This window comes from Myxocyprinus asiaticus, chromosome 28 (assembly GCF_019703515.2).
Source record: "Myxocyprinus asiaticus isolate MX2 ecotype Aquarium Trade chromosome 28, UBuf_Myxa_2, whole genome shotgun sequence".
NCBI classification, from domain to species: Eukaryota; Metazoa; Chordata; class Actinopteri; order Cypriniformes; family Catostomidae; genus Myxocyprinus; species Myxocyprinus asiaticus.
The window spans coordinates 18780719-18804606 of NC_059371.1; the positions used below are offsets into that span (position 1 = coordinate 18780719).

The window sequence follows — 23888 nt, forward strand, 5'->3', positions numbered from 1 at the left end:
GAAACAGGAAGACCACAATATGTTTTAATACATATTCAATCAACAGCATATATTTTTATTTGGTCATAGATGGCATCTTATTACTATACAGTTCAAAACTTTGTTAAACTATTAGTTTGATCTTACAGCAGTAGGTTACAACAGAGCAGGAAGGAGAAGAGGAGTTTGTCCTTCTCGAAGAGAGAACGGCACACGTTGCAGTACAGGTTATAGGTGAAATGACCAGTCAGGTATTTGAGTCTCTTCTCTAGAATCTTTGATTTGTTGCTGGGGAATACATATGTAAATCAGTGTGAATCCAAAGGAAAACGGTTGATGCAGATTTTAGAGGAACGACAAATGCTGGGGTTTTACATTTCTTCACATTACTTAGTCCTTACCTGTCTTGTATGGAGCTGACATAGAGGTTGACAAACCAGTTGAGAGAGTACTGATACATGGGGTCGATATTGGCCAGGTCTGCGATACTGAAGAAGAGGATGGAGGAGTGCTTAGCGATTTCTCTGTAGCCCTCCCTCGACTCTGCAATTTCAATCTCAGTCTTCTCTGCAATCTGAAATTCACAGGAAGGCACAGAGGTCAAATTAGAATGTTATTAAGGAATAATTGTAAAAATTTTATTTTTACTCACCCGCATGTTGTTCCAAACCCATATGACTTTCTTTCTTTCATTGAAAACAAAAGGAAGTATTTTTATTCATATTCTAACACACAATTTAATGAAAGTAAAAAGTGACTCTGGGCTGTCAAGCCCCATAGCAAAAAAACAAAACAAACACCGTAAAAGTATTGCACTATTTTAATCTTAACTCTTCTGTTGCCATACAATTACTTTAGCTGTGTCCCAAATGACACAATATACACTCTGCACTTACAATATACACTATGCACTCAGCCATGTAGTGTATGAATTTTCAAAGTGTTGTATCATCCCAAATGGAACACTTAATGGTTTTTTACTACATGGAGGCGTTCGCCATTTAACAGCTGATGAAAATGACGTTTCAAACATTGCTGCTAGCTTTAGCCAGCCTCAGTTCAACACTTAAACAGTATCTTAAACAACATACATATTTACTCAACTTGGGGTGATGGTAAAGCATTCAACTCACATTTGTAAGGTGCTGTATCCACTGAAGTTTTACAAGCTGCTACATTCTTCAATATTTACAACTGTTTTGTCAGACCAGCAGAGCAGCCAAGTAACTCCACCCCTTTCACAATGTACGGCAAGCCACGTGAGCTGAGTGCATGAAGTGTCCAACATTCCACACTCAATTTTGACGGTTGAAAAAGTACATCATCCGGGTACTTTAAGTACACTTCTTTTTGCTGCATTTTCAGTGTAAACATTCTACTTACACTACAAAATGGTGTAGAATAGTGCAGAAGTGTGCGGTTTGGGACGCACCTTTTGTGTGATGAACAGACCAAAATTTAGGTTGTTAGGTTGCACTCTCAAATCAGCGATCAACTCCAGTATACAGGGCCCAAATCAATTATGGTGACTACGTCAGTAACATCAAACGTCATTGCTTCTTGTGTAATGACATCATGACGTTTGGTCAAGAGTTGTGCAAAGTATCAATAAGGTTTGATGTTATTGGCATAGTCACCATACTTGATTTGGGCTCTGTAGGCAGACATTGATCAAAAGATATGATTCCCGAGTAGTCCATGCGCCTTTTTGGTGCTTTTTAAGCAAATTCCAATCAACTGCCATTGTATGGAAATCAGTGATCGTAACATTCTTTAAAATATCTTCTTTTGTGTTATGCATAAAAAGAAAGTCATCAGGATTTGGAATGACATTAGGGTGTGTATATTATGAAAGAATGTCCATTTTTGGGTGAACTATCCCTTTAATAAAGGCATCTATCTTTTAAACCAGCTCTTTAATGTACTAGACCTGTTGTTTCTTAGTAATCTCATTAGACATGATCTTGGCAGCATCCAAGATCTTAATGGCACTCTCGTCCTCCAGGATGTTCCCCTCTGAGGACTGCAGCGTCTCCAGGATTTGGTCCTCAATCTCTTTAAGTTGCTTCTTATTGGCTGCAGACTGAAGGATAAGGGCATTCCTTTCCTCCTCTAATTCAGGCCTGAGAAGTAACACAACAGAAATGTCACACAAGGACATTTAACTTCTTTCAAAGAACATGAAGGAACTATGCTGAAGAGGGTTTCTGGATATTTGCCTCAGAACTGCAATATACTAATTTGTTAGTGCTCCTTATTGCCTTTATCATAGTCAAACAAGTGTGCATATTTGTGTGTATGTAAGTGTGTGTTTTTCACCTTTCTTTTGCTACCACAATGCCAAGCAGTTGGTCTTCAAGGCCCTCTGGAGTAATCATGAAGTTCAGTAGGCACACTTTGGTGGCCAGCTCAGGCAAGTAATGAGGGTTCCTCAGTTTTGTTGTGATATAAAATCGGAAGTCAGACGAGTACTCAATTACACTCTCACCCAATCTAATACAGTCCACACCACCTTTAAAGGTAAAGCAAGGACATTTTTACATTTAGATTTTCAATCTCTCTTTGTGTGTCAAATTAATAATGCATTTTTAGCATGCATAAAAATCATGAAAAAGTTCTTACATTACATTTTTACATTTACATAATTTTTAGATAAACCATTAAACATCATTTTATTGAACCCTTATGCACTGTTCTTCATTAAATCACATTCCAATTATTCCTGGTCAAAACTGATCGGAAACAATAAACATAGTTTTTTTTTAAATTGTTATGAATGAAATGTAACAACTCTAACTTCAATCATGTAAAGGCACTAAATTTGTGCATTTCCGGTGGGCTTTTGGGTATTTAGACTGAACATGACCTTGAAGATGTAATTTTTTTATGAATATTTTCTCAAATACAGAACCAATCCTCATAAATGATATACCATTTGATAGCTTAAAGTTTCAAGAATCAAACTGTCCATTTAAAAAAAATAAAAACCAGACGAAATTCCAAGTATAAACACTAAATGGCTGGAGAGAGCTACTTATTCATCCCTGGTTGAAGAGAAGATGATTTCTAGATTTTGTCAAGTTTTGCATTAAGATCTATATTTAAACATGATCAAAGACTACTTTTTCAAAGTTTAGCATTTTGTTTGTTTTTTGGTTTTTTTTTAGGTTATTTTGTAAGTTTTTTTCAAAAATGCCACATTATTACAGTCAACCCTGAACATGGTGTTACAAAAAGAGGACATATATAGAGAAAGCATCACTTTTAATTTATTTCAAACATAAAAATTTAATAACTCAAAGTAATTCAGTATAAATGTCAAGAAAATTAACATGAATGTGCTGTGATATCTGTGTGTGTGTGTGATCAGCATTGTAGATGTGTTATGGTCTCACCGATTCATTTTGGTGTGTGTGTTCTGCATTGTGGCTGATGTTTGTTTTTGTTTTTTTGTACAAATGAATTTTTTTTTAATAGTCTGACCAGTTCGGTTTTGAGGGTGTGCGAGTGTGTGTTTGCCCTCTTGATGTTTGGTAGTCTCACCCCTTCATCTCTGTGTGTGTTGTTTCTGCATTGTGGCTGTTTTTCTTAGATTTTATATAATAAATAATGAAAAAACTTCTGATTTTTCGTGTTTCCCATTCATTTCCTAAGGCGGTCACTTTTGACCAGGAACAGTACAAGTGTAACTTTTTTTTCCTACCACTTAGACTGATCAAATCAACACAATCTCTTTCTGTGTTCAGATACCAAATGGACAAAAAGTCACCAAGTCTCGTACCCGTCAGATAAAGGAAACCAGTTTTATTGAAGAAACAAAATAGATTTTGGTCAAAAATGACTGAACAGAGCATGAGGGTTAAAAGGATTGTTTAAGATAAATACCTTGTTTGAAAACTTGTTTGAGCAGTAGTGGTTCTAAGGAAGGGTCAAGCTCTTCCCCTACGTTCTCCAGCAACAGTGGTGTACCAAACTGGATGCAGTTCTCAAGTGTTCTCATGTAGTCTGCATCAGTTAGTTTGATCACATTCAGGTTATTCTCTCGTTCTGAATTTTTCACCCATTTGTTGGCCTGACCCTGTGGATCTATCATCAGTGGCCTAGCAAAGAGTCAGACAGAGGTTTTAAAGCATTATATTTTAGCTCTAATATCACATGAAAAGATAAGATGTAAAACAGATCGGACATTGTTTGTGAACACAAGATTTTGAAAGGATTCAGCTTAAATAATTTGGTTGAGTCATACCATCTTCTGGAGTTGCTCACTATAACACCATTGTCAATGGAAAAGCTGTCGGTGGGCAGGCCAGCGATATTCCAGGCTCTGATCTTGATTGGATCTCCAAGGGTTTTACTCAGAGAGAAGTCATCAGAGGATGGGATCTTCTTGGACTGTGCAGAAAAAGAACATTGAATAAATAACACAAAATATTCATTTGCAAACAAGACCTGTCTTCACATAGAGGAGCAGTACCTTGCAGAGTTTGGCCCACACATTGGTGCTGTCATGGCGGAAGCTGGCAGTGAAAGCTCCCAGATAAGCGATAACTCCAGCAGATATTAGCACATCTCCTGTTAAGTTATCATATGTATGCTGAAGTTCATCGGCTGCTTTCGACCACCTGTGTAGAAATAGAGGAACATCTAAATCAGTTTACATAAATGTTTTATCTCTAATAAGCCCAAAAAAAGCAGTGCTGGTGGCCAAATCAGGCATTTAAACTAGCTTCTCCAGCTTCATAAGGGAGACCACGTTGATCAACCAGCTTCACAAGCTAGGTTTTGCTGGGAAAAGCATGGCTATGCTGGTCCACCAGCTAGACCAGCACCTAACCAGCACAACCCAGCCTAAACCAGCAAGGGAATTGCATGCTGGTCTTTGAAGCAGGGCAACAACCACAGAACTCTAAGATTTGGTCATTGTCATTGATCATAGATCAAAACCTTGTCTTTTCTCCTCCTAAACCTCCAATAAGCTTCTCGGCTCTCTCCAGCTTGCGAGCACAGAGGTCCACCTGGTACTCCAGCTGAGCTTTCTCTTCAGTCTTCTCCTCAAAAGTCTTCTGCAGGGAGGCCAGGCGATCTTCAACCTCTTTTAGCTCTGCCCTCTTCTGGTTCAGCAGGGCCATAGTGGTGGCGAGGGATTCCTGAGCCACAATAAGATTTGCCTTCTTAGGGGCCACCACCTGATAGAAAAAAGAATTATGATGTCAACAAGTGATATGAAACAGTATCTATCTTAAAATCTAAGTAAACTAAGAGTGAAGGTATAAATAAAAACAAATAAAAGGGTCATCATAAAAGATGTAATAACTGATTTCAGAATTTAAATATGAGAAAATATGTAATGTTGCTAACTACTGTCAATAATTTTTGTGAAGAGAGACTTGGTGTGAGATACTGATTTGAGTTTGCCAACCTTTGCAACTCTGTCGTAAACTTCCATAGAAGTGATCCATCTGCAAAGCCCCTCAGCTGCAGATGAGGCCTTGGCCACTTTGGTGGGGTCAAAGTCAGGGTTGGTCATGTACTCACTACGGATTTTATGCATCACTTGAGCCTATCACAAAACAACACCATTAAAGGAATAGGTTACCCAAAAAATGTAAATTCTCTCATCATTTACTCACCCTAATGCCATCCCAGATGTGTACAACTTTCTTCTGGGATCACAAATGAAAATCTGAGAAACAGATCAATTTTTAAGTAATTTTTTACGATAAATTCTCCTTCCTGCCCAGTAGATGGCACAAAGAATGTGAATCGCCAAAAACAAATGAAGAAAGTGAAAGTGGAGACTGAAAGTAAAAAGGGACTTAAATATTGGCCTGTTTTTACCCACACCTATCATTTTGCTTCTGAAGACATGAATTTTAAAGATGCTATAAGCTACTTTTTCATGGAAAGGTATGCAAAAAAATGTCCTACTCCCTGAAAGATATTAATAAATAAATTTTATGAGATATATCACCTGTCTCTGTGACAGCACACAAAAATGTGTCCGTGGGCTGCTGTCTCTGACGCTTTCTGCCTGTCAATCATTTTGCGTGTTCTCATAGTGTTGTAGTTGCAGCGAATTATTGCGGAGACTTAATGCCATTTTTATGCCATGTTGCTCATAAATGTTGTCAGTTGAGGGCACTATTCTGCTGCTGTTATTTTTGACAACCGCTTCTGCTCGGTGTTAGTCTCAATAAAGTTCATGTCATTTGGTATCTTTGGAGTGCTGTGTTTTGGAAAGAGGTGGTCTGGCTAATTTGTGGAAATTCTAAAACTGCTAAAATCGCTTACAGCATCTTTAACCACTGGAGTTGTATACATTGCTTCTTATGCTGCCTTTATGTACTTTTGGAGCTTCAAAATTTTGGTAACCATTCACTTGCATTGTATGGACCTAGAGAGCTGAGATATTCTTCTAAAAATCTTTGTTTGTGTTCAGCTGAAGAAAGAAAGTCATACACATCTGGGATGGCCTGAGGGTGAGTAAATGATGAGAGATTTTTCATTTTTGGGTGAACTATCCTTTTAAATTACAACTACAGTCACTGTGCCAATCCTCGACACTCTCCTCTACGAAACAGACTTACAGGGATGTTGTCTTTGTCATATTCCTTTAGGTCTTTAAGGAAATTCATGTCCCCTAGCAACTTCTTGCTTGGTCCCCAGTAATCAAGAATCTGCAAGAACAGACAACATGCTCTCTCAGAAAACATTATAAGACTGAGAAAACTCTTGTCATACTGTCTAGACTTGATTTTAACCTTCTGTCCTGTTCCAGCAGGATCATTGATCTTCTCTGGTTTAATGTCTTTCATTACACATACTGCTGCCATCACCAGCTTCACTCCTGATGGAGGATTCTTCATGGATTTCACAATCGTCACGTCAGCCGGCTGAAATCACACATGTATTATACATTTTTTCTTTTTCACCTTTTATAGACATTATAGATAACCTTTAATCCTTAATTTCTCGATTAGGAAGCTAGCTGACCTTGAGTGTGTCCAGGGCATTGAGTGCAGCCTCTAGTGCAGGGATTGCTTCAGCCAAGTCACTTTCACATTCATTCTTCAAAGCCTGGGCTTCATTCGCTTTCAGAGTCGCAGTTTCCTCATCCACACGCACAAGTTTACTCTTGGCCTCAACCTCCACTGACTCAACCTCTATCACCTACAGAAGAAATACATGTAGCAAACATATACAGGCAGCCTTTTGTTAAAATTAACCTAAAGCACCTGCAAGATTACAATGGAACTAAATGAGACACATTAAAGTACTAAATTAACAAATAATCATCTGCTTTTAATAAAATTGTTGTGAGAAGGCAGTTAGTGTTTCTTACTTTCATTATTTTGGTGTTGTCAATCTTGGCTTGCTCCAGTTTAGGCTGCAGGTCCACCAGCTCCTGCTTCATTTCACCCACCTAAGACAGCACAAATGCATTAAAGGGACAGTTCACCCAAAACTGAAAATTATGTAACAATTTATCACCCCTGTGTTGTTCCAAACCTGTATTACTTTCTTTCCTTTGTGGAACACAAAACGAGGTGTTAGGCATTATGATAGTCTCAGTCCCCATTCACTTTCATTGCATCTTTTTCCTTTCAATGATAGTAAATGGTGACTGAGGCTGTCACCCTGCATCTCGTTTTGTGTTCCAAAAAAGAAAGGCATACAGATTTTGAACAACATAAGGTTGAGTAAATTATAACATAACATATATATATATATATATATATATATATATATATATATATATATATATAATTAGTATTATTATTATTATTATTATTATTTTTATTTTTATTTATTTATTTATTTTTTTGGTAAACTTTAAAATCATCTTTATGCCTCATTGAACATGATTTCACCTGAAAGGCTATAAGGTTATTTAAAGATTCAATTAATTACTCTGTTTTATGAATTAAGAAGATAATTATTGTTTATCTGCTACTATATTCTTATATACATTGCTCAGATTACATTACCTGAGACTCTGCAAATGCCAGTTTGTCCAGTCCATTTGTATATCTGTTTTTAGCATTCATGACAGTGTCTCGTTTTTGAGTGAGAAGAAGTCTGAAGGCAGCTATGAGCTCCAAGTAGGAGGTAGGAGTCACATAGTTATGGCGGCCCAACTCTGACAAAAACCTGAAAATATTACAGAATTTTACTCTCAGTTGAGTGTCAAGTTGTGATAAATTTACTGTTCCACGTGTTTTAAAATCAATTTAAACATCATACTTATGAGACAGGTCAATAGCCGAAGTGTGGAAGGTCTTGCAGATTGGCACGACTTCCTGTCGCTCAAGATCACTCAGCTCTAGAGTCTCCAAGAACTTGTTGGCCACCCGCTCCAAAGCCTCCTCAGGCCATGGCTGAGGATATCAGAAACATACGTTTTTATATTAATTCATATTCAAATAAATATGATTAGTTTAATTAATATTCGAAAACCGATTCCATTCTGAATTACTATTTTCTTAAACCATAATTACTTAACGGTGCAGTATGTAAGATTCAGAAACCCTTGTTATTAATGACACCTGTGGCCGTTAAGTGAACTGCAGCAGCTACCTGTTGCTCGTGCTCATGCACACACTCCATAGGGACGCGAGCGAGCGAGCATCCAAAACAATGACGTAACATACAAAGAGACAACGTGATTCACCGGCATCATGCTGACAGATGAGGTAGCATAATTAAAATTACACAGTTATGATTGTTTTACTACAAACTTTGAGACTGTACATTATATTTGACTCTCCAGTGCTGGAACACTGCTAAAACAAAGTGTGGCTATAGGTCTGACTATGCAAGAGTGTAGTTTGAAGTAATCACTTTTCTTTGCATGATACATTGACTGCATTTATACAATAGTCTATGTCGGCGTTAGCTAGCTAGCCAGCTTTATCAATAGCTGTTAGCTAAATTTGGTGGATGATGACAGTAGCTGTTTATAAAATAGACTGTACATTATAAATATGTTGACACAATTCAGTATTGATGTGATTCCATCACTACTGTCATTTTGATATATCAATGCGCTATTGTTTTATAATAATAGAATGTATATATTTTCTGTATAACCAAGTTACGTTACATTAATGAATGGGTCTTTTTGCATTATCTTGAACATTGTCTAGCATTCATTTCATGTGTTATTGTAGTTTAGCTAAAATTACACAAATCAATCCTTATGGCACTATATTTCACATGCTTTGCAGTTATGCAAGCTTACCTGTCTAATAAGAAGAACGCCAATTCAGGGTCAATTTTGATCCCCAAAACCGAACAAAGGTTCGAATGCCCTGCCGATGTTCACTTTTTTGTTTGTTTTTTTGTTTTGTTTTTTGGCTTACTCAGAGTTTGTGTAGGAGTCGGTGTTGTGCTGGGAGCCGGCCGTTTGCTGGATTCCATCTCTAAGATAATGTTACCTAGTGTTGCAGTTTGTTGTCATTAAAAGCGGAAGAGAAGCTATTACTCTCTGAGGCAAGGCTCTCGGGAGCGCGCATAAACGTCACATCCTTTGGATTTTCCCGGCAAAAGCGACCCGCTCCCTTCGCATGAAAATCAGTCTACAGGCTTTAATAGGCAACCTAGGAAGTCCGGGAAGGGCTCATTTTTAAGTTGCGTTACAATCCGTTCACACATTGGCAAAAAAAGGCGAATATTACATGAAAATTATTACATATTGCACCTTTAAGTTCTTAACCATCTCTTCACTGGCCTTGCAAGCCTCACCTGAAACCAGTCTATAGTGCAGCAGTTAATGAGGGAAGGGAACTGTCTGAGGCGGTTGCGGAAGGTATCTCCTATTGGACTGAAGGCCACCACAATATGTAGGTTCTCTCTGCAGCGGTTCACAAAATAAGCAAACAGAGACAGAGGGCTGAAGTCAAAATTTTTATTCCCAGCCTGAGCAATGGGCCGTACAGCCTAAAGTGGACACAGAGAAACAGTGAAGGGAAAGTACAATTACAATACAATATTTTTATAATGCAAACCCTCAACACAGTTCTTGCTATTTATTTTTTCAGTATCTTACCTCCATGATTTCTTGCTTCTCATCCAGAGCAAAGATGTTTGGCACTTCTCCTGTGTTTAAAATGCTGTCCACGTCCTCTAAAAAGGCCTCGTCCTTTATTTGAGCATCAGTGAGGAGGAACACCATTTTCTGGCCCTTAACTCCAGCATTCTTCATCAGGCGCTGAACAATATGAAATCCATCAGTGGCCACATTTTACAGAGTGCTCTTAGCACCATACATATGGTATAATAAGAGGGAATGACCCTGTACAATACCTTCAGATCATCTCTCCATTCATTCATGCCATAGCTTTTAGAGATCTCAGGTTGGAACAGTGTCATATTAGCCATAAAAGTGGCAAGCCTGGTGATGGATTGACGGCCACTGCCTCCAACACCAACCAACAGAGCATTTCCCCCAGGCTGTTTCAACACACGGCTGATCCTGGACAGGTGCTCCAGGACATACCTACATGGAACATGAGAGACAATTGGGCAATAAGGGACTTTTGCTTAAAGGCATAGTTCACACAAAAATGAAAATGCTGTCATCATTTACTCACCCTGAAGTTGTTCCAAACCTGTTTGACGTTACTTTTTTTCATTTAGCAAAACAGGAGATGTTAATCATGAGAATGTTAGCCTCAGTTCAATTTCATTGTATGGTAAAGAGCAGTGTCAACTTTCTCCAAAATTTCTCCTTTTGTGTTCCACGGAAGAAAGAAAGTCATTTATTTAAAGGAATATTCTGGGATCAATAAAAGTTAAGCTCAATCAACAATATTTGTGGCATACTGTTGATTACCACAAAAGTGTATTTGACTCATCCCTCCTTTTCTTTAAAAAAAAAAAAAAAAAGCAAAAGTCGAGGTTACAGTGAGGCACTTACAATGGAAGCAAATGGGGCCAATTGTTGGAGGGTTTAAAGGCAGAAATTTTAAACTTATAATTTTATAAAAGCACTTACAGTACATTGATTCTTCTGTTAAAACGCTTGTATTATTTGAGCTGTAAAGTTGTTTAAACAGTCATTTTTAATCATTTTAGGGTTTTAGGGTTTGTTGACACTACAACGTCATGGCAACGAAGTTGTAAAATTGGCTATAACTTTACACAGAAAAGGTTAGTAAGTGATTTTATCACACTAAAATCATGTTTAAATGAATATTGTTTGTCTTATGGCTTTACTTTTGAAAAAACTGAGTATTTTAACATTCAAAAATTTGCCCCCATTCACTTACATTGTAAGTAACCTCGATTTTTGAATTTTTTAAATAAAAGGAGTGGCAAGTCAAAATGATTTTTTGTGGTAATCAATATTCTGCTACAAATGCTGTCGATTGAGCTTAACTTGTATTGAACCTGGAATACTGCTTTTAAGAATCCTCTGTTAGAGGGTACCTGTGGACTGTTCTTGCTTAGAGAAATCCAGTATGTAATATCATACACCAAAGTGTGAACAGCATTTGAAAAGTTACCGGAATATGACCAGATTCATGCGGTTCTTGTGGGTTTGGTTGTACTCCTCCAAGCAGGCTTCCACAACCTCCCCAAAGCGTTCCATGGAGGGAACCTCGGCATACAGCCGCTCACTTTCGTCCACATCAGGAGTCATATAATCACCAAATAACAGGTTCCGCATGTCCTCCTCACAAACCTAAAAAGAAACAGTACATAAAGCTAAACATCATCTATTTGACCGATTTAGCAAGTGCTTTATATTCATGGTGTATAATACACAACTACAGAGTGCAATAATTTTCAAGTGCATAATTTACAGAATAAAAAGTTCTGAAAAAGCCGTAGATTGTTTTTTACGTACAGGCTTGTTCCCATTCCGAAGATGTTCAAAGACTATTTCAAAATTCTCCTTGAATTGCTCCTTCACAATATTGCTTATGAGTGTGAAGAGCCAGGCGCGGTCCTTGTCATCCACAAGGCGATCATAGAAGACACGGTACAGTTCATGTACAAAAAGTCGAATCATTGTTCTCTTGTTTGCCAGTGATTCCTTCCTCAGTAGAAGGCAACCCTGCACCACTCGTGAGAAATCTCTCAGGTTAAAAGTATAATGAGACTTAGCTGGGGTAGGAAGGAGACTCTCTATGGCCTTTTTATAAACCTATATAAAATTAAAAGCAAACACAGAACACATTATTAAAGAAATATGATTGGAGAAACAAGCAAACAAATAAAAAAGTACACATATATATATATATTTAAAAATACAAGACTCACCTCAAGTGTTGCAGTGACTATTTGATTCCCAAGTGTGAAGCAATCAGGTGGGAAATCATTTGTCCGGAGGTAAAAGGCCACAACATTAGAGAAAATGCGCACCATGGTCTCATCACTGAAAGAATTTATGCTGCATATGTTGAAATGGCGAAGGAAACGGGGAGTCACTGCATTCCTCCCACCACCAGGGGGACCCATTGCAGAGATCAGCTGAATGTCCATCAGAGTGATTTTTGAGGTGTCTTTGACGTCATACCTAGAACATAAAAACTAAATAGCATAGTAGAGTAGCAAACATAGACATGCAACTACAAATCAAAAGACTGGGATAGATTATACTGATCTATTGTGAATACATTTAGTTTACCAGTTTCCATGGTCAAAATACTGACGAAGCAGCTCAATTGGAGGTTGTGCACCAAACACCTCCTTTGCTGGCATATTCATGTCATCCACAAAAATGATGCATTTCTTTCCCATAGGAGGTCCATATACCCCCTTTCGCCTCTTATCTAGTCTGGACATGATAACGTTCTACAGTACAGAAAGAAAGCTTGCGTTAGAGAAATACTGACAATTGGTTCTATGGTATCCCTTTCAGTGACATATTGGGAAGTGACCTGGTGGGTACCTGGGTCTGATTGGCACTGGTGCGAGCTGAGAAGTTGATGAAGAAGGGAAGGTAGAGGTCTTTGTCCAGATTGTTCATTAATTTTTCTTTCACATAAACAGACTTGCCAGTGCCAGTTGGACCAACGAGCAAAAGAGGCCTAAGTCCAATCGAAGAATAAGAACATTGGTTTGCCTAGCTGGTTTGCTGGTCTTACCTGGTTCAACCTGATCTCTGAGCCTGGCCAAGCTGGTTAAGCTGATTGACCAGCTAGCCTCCTAGCCTGACCAGGTGAAAAGCTCTCTAAAATCAATAAACAGACCAGCCTGACAAGGCATGGAGACCAAATAAGACCAGTAAACCCCCAAACAAAATTTCCCACCAGGGAATTCAATAACTAAAACGATCCCAGTTAAAAGCATATATGGTGAAATGTTCTAATGTCCACCAAGACTAAAAAAGTGTACTTACATCCCATATTGAATGCAGAGATCCATCAGATAAGTGTAACGCACTGTGTCAATTGTGGGGACAATGATATCCTGTACTTTGGTATTCTTGTCCCCTAATTGTACATTTCTTATCGACTCATTCCAGTGAACCCAACGTCCTTTTCCTTTGAACTTAATTTGAAAGGGAAAGGTGTCATTTTCAGAAGCTCTCAATTCTCAACAAATTATTGTACTTCTAACCTCATAAATACCAACCTCATAACTGTAGTCATAGACAAGACCTTTCTCATCAAAGGGACATTCCCATCTCGACACAGCATCAGGTATGGGGTGCTTTTCTGCCCTTCCTGAGATAATTTCCCTCAGAAACTGATCAAATTGAATACAGCTGTCTGTATCACAGCAACCACCAACAGACCACACCATGGCAAAGGAAAAAGCTGCCTGTGTAGAGAAAAATATGTTAGGTTTCCAATTAAGCTGAGTTTTTATACACTGTATCTTTTAAATGAATAATTACCATGATCCATGTGCATATGTTTTTGTTCCCAGGATCTTCTTGTAGAGGCTCAGCCAGTAACATCTCAAAGAGTCGTGTCAGAGACACAACTGTATTACTGTTGCTGGTGGGAATAACCTCCTGGATATGAGACAGATGACAATGAGTCCAGAATGATTTATTTTTGGAGACTGTGTGATAATTGGCATCTCACACTAAGATCATCCTGGCAAGATCAAAAATAAACTACAGTAACATGGATATGCAGCATAAGAGGTTCTCGAAAGGTGGGTGACCCAAAAATGGGTTTGCTGGTCAGTTCTGATAAGATTGTGGACAGCAGTGGGGGAAAAACAATGCTAAATGCAAATAATAAAATGCAACTAACCATACTGTTATGCGTAGTTGTGGGGGGGAAAATAAATAGGCTTAACTTTTAAAATGGAGGAGAAAACACTTCCCATATCTTTTGTTGTTGCTGTCAAAGGTTGTGTGTTTAATCAAAAACTATAAAGTACTTTGGCACAAACTCATCTGTCACTTGGTATTTTAGCTCATTTTATATAATATTTATAAGTTTGGCTGGTAAATTATATTTCTGCTGGGTTTTTTTTAATGCATTTACAAAATTGCCAATTTCCCAATATTTTGCATAGTAATGGACCTGTGAAGTTCATGATAATATAAATATATAAAATTTTTAGGGACATTCCTGTTATGTTTTTACAATAAACAATTTTGGGTCACCACTTGATGCCCAATGTAAAAGCTGGGTCCTGAACCAAAACTAGTTAAGAACTACTGGTGTAAGAACAACAGCAAATCATTGGTGAATGGAATGTAAAGTATTTACCCGACAGTGTTTTCGTATCAAATTGAGTGCTGGAGGAAGTAGCCACTCAAAGAGCTGTTGCAGTAGTGTGGAATTGTCCTGTGTCTGAAGTGGGTCAGGAAGTGTTTTCATCCATGAGACCACCAGAGGCGTCCATCCTAACTGAGAGGGCTCCATATAGATCATTCCACAGCGACTCACTGTGGCTGGCTACATAGGAAAATCAGGCATTGTAAGTATGCTATACTTTTGTATAATGAAAGCTGAGGGGGTTTTGAATACACTGCATATGTGGAGATTCAAGTTTAAATCTTGTGACCAACTGACTTACAGAAGCTTGCGACAGATCCATGGCCTCAAAAATCAGACTCATCTGATTGGACATTTGGATAATCTCCCCACTCATGAGGCACAGCTAAAAAAAAAAAAAAAAAAAAAAAAAATTTACTGACAACTTTTACCTAAAAGAGACCATTCCAACAACGTTTTAACATTTAATGTTCCAATGACTAACATTCTATAGAGGCTGTATATGCAATGTTAATGGATACAAATTATTATTAGTGTTTGATAAAAGTTCAATATAAAGAAACTGTTAGTGAAACATTGTTTGAACATAATTTAAATGACTTTGATGTTTCTAAGCTATTTGCGAAGTTCTCACCAGTTAAGCTCCCCTTAGCTAGCGAACAACAGATTGCACTGACAAACAACATTGTATTCATTGTAAATATAGACTAGAGACTTGCTTTTTTGTTGTCATCCAGCACAGTGTTCATGCTCTCAATCCACAGCGTGTCTATGGGGCCATCAAACACCACCCACTTCCTGTCTGGGCTCTCACTTGAGGCAAATTCTCGAAAGGTGTTTGCCACAATGCCATCGGTCCACTGATGAACCAAAAATGTATAAGGTGATAAAAATGCTCATTCAGAGTACACAAAACTGTTAAAATAATCAAACTGCTACTGCTTTTCAATTATCTGTCAAAATCTTACTTCATGGGACACAGGATCAAACTGACCAAACAGCTGGCCCATTGTAATTGATTTAGGGTTGACAGTTTGATACACAACTTTTTCTTCTTCATTATAGCCTCTCTCATTCATCAGCGTCAAAGTGTCAGCAAGAACATGAAGTACTTTGGTTTTTCCGGCAAATGGTTCTCCAACAAGCATAAACCTATGGAATACAAGAGCATTTATTTGATCATTTATTCCACCTATTCTAATGGATGAAAAACAATCTACAGTTGTGCTCCAAAGATTCAAAAGTAGCAAATATTAAACTGTGCATTGATTCATTTGTTTTGTGTGATTTATCTGGCTTCTATAAATACAATAATTTCCCGCTCTGAAATGATTGTCTGCTTGTTTCTTTTTTCTTTTTTTACCCTAGAGTAGAGCAAGATTGACTATTGATAAAGTATAATAATAGCTTACCCATGACGAACAATCATCATCTCATAAGTTTGAATAATTTTGTCCAGGAAAACTTTGACAGGTTGCACGTTGTGTTGTTTGCAGCACTCTTGAGCACATTCCAGGAACAACTAGTGCATATGAACAAAGATCTTGTCAGATCTCTTATTTCTCACAAGAAATCTAAATGAAAAACTAAACAAACACCATTAAGATATGGGTACCTTATAATCAGCCACAGGGAGAGAAATTCCTGGGAATAAGTCACTGGTTATTCCATTGAATAGAGGGATATCATGAGAGAGAAACTTGGGCTCATTAACATCCTTGATGGACCGGAGAAGCTAACAACAGGATGAGGATAATGTGTCAGATATCAAACGACTTGTGGTATAAGCTACATTGCTTGGTTTGCTATTCCATTTACTTACAAGTATATCTTCATTTTCGTCTGGAAATTTGAGTTTGAGGTTCCCGGCAGCCACTAGCACTGCTTTAACAGCTCTCATGCCATAATCATAATGGAACTGAGAAGATAGCTGCTCAGAACATAACCTGTAGGTCATCACAATCTTCACTGAGAGAGGCTTAGCATTGAGGAAGCCATAAGAATACAAGGAGATCTCAGCTATCAAAGCATAGTTGGGCACCATCATTGCCACTGTTCTAAACAAGACCTGAAGAACATGAAAGCAGAACAGTATAGTTAGTCATGTTAGACAGTCTGATGTTGATGAAATAAGTTACCATTAATACATAAAACAAAGGGAGAGGAGTCAACACCTTGAGGTTGTCAGGAAGTTCAGATCGGCCAGCGTATCCAGGGTTCATAGTTATGGCCACAAAGCAATTGGGGTTGAGGCGTAACTCTGTGCCCTCAAAGTCAAAATACTCAAGTTTCATTTCAATGGCTCTCTGGATACACAGGATCTGCTGAGCCACCACCGACAGCACTTCTAACTCAATCCGGTTAAATTCGTCAAAGCATGCCCAGGCACCAGAAGATGCCAGTCCCTTGAAGAACTGAAAAAGACCATTGAGGGAAATTCTTGTATCTATGTAATATTCCTGAAGATTCAACTGAAGAGTCCTTGGCTGTGTCCGAAAGCTGAAAAATGCTGCCTTCAGAAACTATATACAGAGGTAGGATGAAAATAAGCGGCTTTTTAACTGGTTCAAGACTAGTTTCCTTAAGAGTTCCATTCATCCCAAACAATGTCAGTTAAGCCATTAACTGATTAGGCAGCAAGGCAGCTACCTAAGCTTTCGGATGCAGCCCTTGACTAAGATTGGAATTAGTTTAGCTTTATAATTGACACAAGCCCTTTCACCTTCCCCATGGCAAGGTAGTCTAGCCCATCGGAGCAGTTGAAAACCACACACTGCACAGCGAGGGCTTTGGCCAGATCTTTGGTGGTCTCGGTTTTTCCTGTGCCTGCAGGGCCCTCAGGAGCTCCGCCCAGATTCAAGTAAAATGCTCCAATCTGTAAACGAAAGCAACAATAATTCCAAAAATATAATTCCAAAATATAATATTTTTGATGATAAGGATGGATAATCAACTGACATGATTATTAAATCTGATTGATTATGTTTCAATTAATGAACTGTCGCAGCACAGTATATTCTGTAGCATTATAAATTGAAATCAAAATAGCTATTAAACATACCAAAGTTCTGTAACATCTGTCTGTTAACGGTGTGATGACCAGACGAGGAGAGTTCCCAAGGTATTCATAAGCATACTTTACATCACAGTTTATAATGCGAACACGAACATTGTCATCGGCCCAATAGTAACGTAGCTGGGCAAGCCACTGGAAATCTGTCTCGCTAGAAACTCCTGATATGGAATTACAAGTTGTTTAAGAAAAACAATGAATAACAATAAAGAGAGTGGAACAGTTACCACAAAATTCAATAATTTTTCTGATGTTGTATGTTAAGTAGAAAAGATTTTACAAAATGTAAAATGCCACTACTACTGTATCACAAAAATTCATCTGAGCAAGAGAACCTTTCTCAATCATCTCCATGATAACATCCCTGGCATGCACATCTATGGTCACTAGGGCCCCCAGAGTGATGCGTGTCTGCTTGGGCTGCTTCCCTCTCACCAGCTCTACAGTATCATTGAGCTGATTCTGCAGCTGCTTATAATAGTCCTTCAGACCCTGTGAAATCACATCAGATCAACATCTGATACAAATATCAGAATAATCACAGAATCCAATGGTCCACTGATACAAAGAGCAGTTCCTTACATTAGCTCCACTCCTGATGGCCTCATGAACCTCCTGTGTCCAGAACATCTGAGAGGTACAGAGGACAACCTGTCCAGGCCAATCACGTACCCACTGATTCCTCTTAGTCTCTGGATAAGCCTGAACACATTAAACTTGGTAAAATAGTCCATAAAAATGTCTCAAGATGTGCATTTCCAGAAGGAAATACAGTACCAATGCTTGTAAGTGCTTGCAAAATAATAGTGTTGAAATTTTATGTAAAACATGTTATCACACCTAAAACAGATCGAGGGAAAATGGGAGAGACATAGAGAGAGAGATGGATAGTAATGTGCAATATAGATGAGGAAATAAATGCAAAAAAAAAAAGACCAATCACAATTCAGTATGCAAACAGATGTAATAAAGAAGACCAATTGCAATTTGTTATGCAAATACTGCAATAACGTCATAGCTGTTGATTACATTTTGAAACCTATGAGTATTTTTACATGCACCATGGGTGGCTGCAGGATTTCATTGTAGGGTACACACAAAATTTTGCCTAATACAAGCATGTAGGGGGGCCGGGAGCATGCTCCCCTGAGAGAATTGTTTTGCAAAAACAACACCAAAACATTCAATTCTGGTGACTTTGAGAGAAAATGTTTTTGTATTTTCTATAGTATGAGTAGTGTTCATGTTACTATTGGCTAAAGCATTTCTTCCAGTAACCATTCAGAACAAACACATTCTCGTGCTAAAAAAGCAAAATGCACCACAACAAATAGAGCAGAACGTAGGCGTCTCAAGGCGAATTTTTATCAGTTGAAATTCTTTTTATCTTGACACGGGGTCTAAAAATGCAGCGCTCTCATGAGAGATGCTAAAATCACAGTGAAATGTGACGCAGTAGTCATCCATATACAAAAGACATCCATCTAGCAAATGTTTACATGGAAAAACAGTGCGAGCGGACACAAAAACACATTCGGTTTGAACAGCCCCTTGCTCACATGACACAGCACTAGCTGAAGTTTCTCAAAGTTACCTCTCAAAAAGACAGACTTTTGTTTCAGTTGATTGTATGTGAAATCCACTGTGTCCAGAGCTGTTTGTTTTCTGTGTTCGTAAATATCCCGATACTGTTTTGTGTGAAACCGCTCCAAATGATTCAGTGAGAGAGCGCTCTGAAAAGAATTGTACTGAATCAAGAGTCGATTCAGGCCATTTTGCAAGCCCGTTTGGCCAATTCACTGAAAAAAAACCCCCAACTGAATTATTTATTTGCAAATTGGGCATCACTAGTTCTTTTAAACAGCCAACAAAAATACGGGACACACTTTGATGAAATATTCTAAGAGTAAATGTTTCTCAGGTCAGTAGTAGCGCTTATGGTACGCACAGTGCGTATGGCTGTACAGATGCAGGCGCTACTGACATGCAGAGCATTATGTTGATAACTACTAAAAATCAGCTTATTCAAAAAATCTGACAATGAATCTGAAAATCGCATTTACTAGCAAATTGAAATAATCGGTTTATTCTCTGCTTTTGACAGGAAAATATAAACAGACATGCGCACAACACTTGCGCACATTAGATAAGCTGGTAAGAATGCCGGTGTTGTGTCGAACTGTGCCTGGATGTGTTTCCCCATCAGGATTTGTTTCCCCACAGCAGATCTGTATGGGGAGAAAAGTATCTGACGGTAACATTCTCCGCTGTCAGAATGTGTTCCCCCATGCACAAACCTAAGCCTAAACCTTCCCTACCCTACCATACCATACCTACCCTAACCCTAACCCTAACCCTAACCCTAACCATAACCCCATACCCTATCTGTGTAAGATTTTGCATGTAAACACGCTCATTGGAAGTCAAGGGGCGATTTTCAAACTTTAATCTTAGAGGTGCGCTCCTTAACATTTCTGTTTATGTTGTGTTGACATCTATTGGCATAGATAGATGCATATCACGCAAGATCAAAAGTTTCCAGTTACTGATGCGACTGTAGAAATGCGCTATTCACAGTCTGCCATAATTTATTTATTTTGCAAGTGAAAACATCCAATTACAGGGGATTATTGAGATAAAGAAAGTAATATTCACCCAGTCAAGTGATCATAACATGGCAGTGATAATGAATGTGAGCTGAGAACCATATGTAGAATAAATCAGACTAATATGACTATAACATGAGTTTTCATCTCATGTGGGTGTAATCATTTTAAACATATTATACCTTAGTCTGAAATTATCAGCAAAATAAAGTTTGAATGGAGTCTGTATGTTAAGCGGTTCAGATTGAATTAATAGCAGAAGTACTTAGGGTTAGAGATTTAGAAACAACCCTTACCAGAATGTTTGAAGAATATCTGTACAGTTCTGCCTTACAAGCACTATAATAACAACCTAAATTATTCACAAAAACCTGTGCACACACCAGCCTGGAGCAATTGATCACATCCCGGACACTTCTCAGCATGATGTCTTCCACCTGCACCAACCACTTCTCCACAGCTCCTCGAGCTTCAGAGGTAGAGATGAGCTGGATGAGCTCCACACGTTCCCCCTCACTGCTGTACATGGCCTGGATGTCCAGGTTGGGCAGGAAGTCCAATTTGGCAATCCCCTCAAAACATTTCTTCAGGTGGGGCTGCACTCGCATGGGGTCCTTGGTTTCTGAGAGGATCTCCAGCATCTCATCATTTGACAGGAAGAAGAACCTACAGAGTGTAGAAATTATAAGATAAATAAAAAACAGTATTAGGAGGATCATTTCCTTGGCAGTTTGCAAGTATGATGTGACGAAGTAACTTAATGGTGAAGTGTATCATTTTTGCGTCACCAAATGGAAATGCAAAATATAATGACTGTTTTTTAACAGGTTTCCCGAAAGAATAATTACTCCCATGTGCTTTGGTTGGACAAACAGATAGTCCAATGGTGCCCCAAACTCACTTCATTGGTTAAGCCAACGTTGCTATGTCAGGCTGGCTGAGATGCTCAAACAAAGGGCAAATCAACCTACGAATTGTTTACTTATAGTTGTCTCTGCATATTAAACTGGGATATTATACAGTTTTGTAACACTGAATAAATTACACATATCACCTATAAATATGCATAGTTTGGATCATATATACTGTATATTACCGTGGAAAAAACAATCTTTTCTTCTCGAGGTATGCATTCAGGCCTTTCATAATGTTTTCAAGGAGAAGGTAGGACTCTTGCAGTTTTTCGAACAAGCCAGGTAGAGATGTTGCAGGTAAAATCTGTGCAAAATGTGAGGTTTACTGGTATTGGCATTAGTTATTTCAAACAGAAATTATGCTATTAGAGCTTTATGCCGCATGTGAGCAAAACATAAATCCTTGATCCTTGAATTGTTGGTATGTTGAATTTGTAGTGAATCAGCACCTTTGGGTCCTTCACACAGTGTCCCATGACCTCCTTCCAGTGCTTGTTTACAGTCTGAAAGAGACAACCCTCCTCTGGCATCTGCTTCATTATATCTTCTGAGCTGAAGATGGGTTCAAGGTATAACCACTGATGCTGCACCTTCAGCCACTCATCTATAGTGTCTTGGATACGGATCAATCGCTCCTCCCAAGCCTGATGTGAATCAGCATAGTTACACTTTCAAAATTACCCAATCTTGCCCAAGATAAAGAATACGTACAGTTCTATTATGAGCAGAAAAGGGATCATAATGGCTTTATTCCAAGTCCTAATGAGCTGCCTTGCTGCCTACTACTTATATAGAATGCTGACTTAAAATGCTGTCTACAGAGACAGGCCACTAGGTTTTGGTACAGAGCAGATATGTTCTATACCTGATTTAAATCCCTTATGCACAAGCCTGGTTTTAAAATGTGTTATAGATGGGCTAACCTTGATTTCTGTCTCAAAAGGCTTGATGAAAGGAGAGCCTCTCATGGTTTGTGTTTTTACAATCTGGTCATCCAGCATGGTTTGAATCTCATCAACAGAGGAGAGGATGGACACCCCGGTGTCTCTGTATGGGTGATGATGGAATGACACAGTATCCCAAACCTCCACCATATTCTGCATGGCCCTCTCCAGAGTGAATTCCTGAATGTGTACAGAATAAAGCCATCAGAAAACCCACTTCAGTTCAGACACCAATCAGGTTTCATAATTAAGATGTGAGATATTTTGGTTTTAACTTTGCTGGCTCCAGCACTGATGCTCTCAAACAGCTCCAGGTATGGGGTGAGGTTCTGTTTGAGGACTTTGCGCAGAGTGCTACCAGAGTCAGGTGTCAAGTCGTAGCCCACAATTTCCGACATTTGCTCCCAGTGTCGAGGTCTGATGCCAGGGTTACACAGGGTGGACACCATTGGAATGTACTCCTGTTTAAAACAGTGTTTGAGGATAAAGAAGAATATCTAAGGCCAGGGCCAATTTCCTCTTGTTTAGAATCCAAGAATAAAAGCCATAATCTTGATGTACAGCATGCGGTGGAAACCCTACCTTGAACTCTTTGACTTGCTCAACTACACTGGAGCAGATAAGAATAGTGGCATTCTCCTGTTTGCCCTCCTCTTCCTCTTTGGGCTTCCTCTTTATTCCTATTATTTTCTCTCGTTCTTGCTCGGCTTTCTTTTGTTTCTGCTGGAAGAACTTCAGCATCTTGTATATTTCTCTGAGGTACTCCTCAACCTCCAACTCGATACTCTCACCATTCAAATCCAAGAAAGACCCATCCATCCATCTAAACTCAGTAGAAATAACAGGACAAGATATGGTATAAGACATGCAGTGTCTTTGAGACAAAAACAAATGCTCAGTGAGAAAAAAGTTATTGTCACACACTATGTTTTACCCCTCTGTCTGATAATAGTGAAAGCAAGATGAAGCATTATAAATTAATCTTAAGGAAAAGTTCACCCCAAAAAAGAACATTCATCATTTTCATGTCATCATAAAAGGAATGTTCCAGGTTCAATACAAGTTAAGCTCAATCGACAGCATTTGTGGCATAATGTTGATAGCCACAAAAATGTATTTAAACTCGTCCCTCCTTTTCTTTAAAAAAAAGCAAAAATCGAGGTTACATTTACAGAGGCACTTACAATGGAAGTGAATGGGGCCAATTTTAAGGCAGAAATGTGAAGCTTATAATTTTATAAAAGCACATACATTAATTCTTCTGTTAAAACTCGTGTATTATTTGAGCTGTAAAGTTGTTTAAATCGTAATTTTTACGGTCATTTTAGGATTTTAGGTTTTGTTGACATTACATCGTCTTGCCAACGAAGTTGTAAAATTGGCTATAAGTTTACACAGAAAAGGTTAGTAAGTGATTTTATCATTCTAAACTCATGTTTACATGCATATTGTTTACATATTGTGGCTATCTTGTGAGTATTTTATCATAAAAAAATTGGCCCCATTGACTTCCATTGTAAGTGCCTCACTGGAACCAAGATTTTTGCTTTTTCTTTTTTTTAAAGAAAAGGAGGGACGAGTCGAAATTAATTTTTGTGGTAATCAACATTACGCCACAAATGCTGTCGACTGAGCTGAGCTTGTATTGAACCCAGAACATTCCTTTAACTCACCCTCATGTC

The 23888-nt window shown here is 38.4% G+C and overlaps 1 protein-coding gene across 1 annotated transcript in view; it reads right to left on the reverse strand.

Moving 5' to 3' along the window:
- Positions 1 to 23888, reverse strand: part of LOC127418494 (dynein axonemal heavy chain 12-like) — a 52326-nt gene that overhangs the window by 12554 nt on the left and 15884 nt on the right. The window contains exons 16-59 of the mRNA XM_051659084.1: positions 22789 to 23029; positions 22482 to 22667; positions 22186 to 22386; positions 21712 to 21906; positions 21445 to 21566; positions 20732 to 21014; positions 18325 to 18444; positions 18078 to 18234; positions 17731 to 17903; positions 17392 to 17544; positions 16844 to 17083; positions 16492 to 16737; positions 16285 to 16404; positions 16082 to 16191; positions 15638 to 15821; positions 15389 to 15529; positions 14971 to 15054; positions 14661 to 14849; positions 13829 to 13948; positions 13564 to 13752; positions 13328 to 13479; positions 12878 to 13016; positions 12614 to 12780; positions 12247 to 12502; positions 11831 to 12130; positions 11487 to 11665; positions 10285 to 10477; positions 10028 to 10189; positions 9724 to 9918; positions 8224 to 8357; positions 7968 to 8130; positions 7322 to 7402; positions 6973 to 7149; positions 6741 to 6872; positions 6567 to 6656; positions 5399 to 5539; positions 4924 to 5165; positions 4454 to 4601; positions 4226 to 4371; positions 3865 to 4079; positions 2299 to 2491; positions 1910 to 2102; positions 381 to 553; positions 127 to 267 (exon numbers count right to left, since the gene is read on the reverse strand). Coding sequence (XP_051515044.1) covers positions 127 to 267; positions 381 to 553; positions 1910 to 2102; positions 2299 to 2491; positions 3865 to 4079; positions 4226 to 4371; positions 4454 to 4601; positions 4924 to 5165; positions 5399 to 5539; positions 6567 to 6656; positions 6741 to 6872; positions 6973 to 7149; positions 7322 to 7402; positions 7968 to 8130; positions 8224 to 8357; positions 9724 to 9918; positions 10028 to 10189; positions 10285 to 10477; positions 11487 to 11665; positions 11831 to 12130; positions 12247 to 12502; positions 12614 to 12780; positions 12878 to 13016; positions 13328 to 13479; positions 13564 to 13752; positions 13829 to 13948; positions 14661 to 14849; positions 14971 to 15054; positions 15389 to 15529; positions 15638 to 15821; positions 16082 to 16191; positions 16285 to 16404; positions 16492 to 16737; positions 16844 to 17083; positions 17392 to 17544; positions 17731 to 17903; positions 18078 to 18234; positions 18325 to 18444; positions 20732 to 21014; positions 21445 to 21566; positions 21712 to 21906; positions 22186 to 22386; positions 22482 to 22667; positions 22789 to 23029 — 7566 coding nt within the window. The remainder of the gene's footprint in view (positions 1 to 126; positions 268 to 380; positions 554 to 1909; positions 2103 to 2298; positions 2492 to 3864; positions 4080 to 4225; positions 4372 to 4453; positions 4602 to 4923; positions 5166 to 5398; positions 5540 to 6566; positions 6657 to 6740; positions 6873 to 6972; positions 7150 to 7321; positions 7403 to 7967; positions 8131 to 8223; positions 8358 to 9723; positions 9919 to 10027; positions 10190 to 10284; positions 10478 to 11486; positions 11666 to 11830; positions 12131 to 12246; positions 12503 to 12613; positions 12781 to 12877; positions 13017 to 13327; positions 13480 to 13563; positions 13753 to 13828; positions 13949 to 14660; positions 14850 to 14970; positions 15055 to 15388; positions 15530 to 15637; positions 15822 to 16081; positions 16192 to 16284; positions 16405 to 16491; positions 16738 to 16843; positions 17084 to 17391; positions 17545 to 17730; positions 17904 to 18077; positions 18235 to 18324; positions 18445 to 20731; positions 21015 to 21444; positions 21567 to 21711; positions 21907 to 22185; positions 22387 to 22481; positions 22668 to 22788; positions 23030 to 23888) is intronic.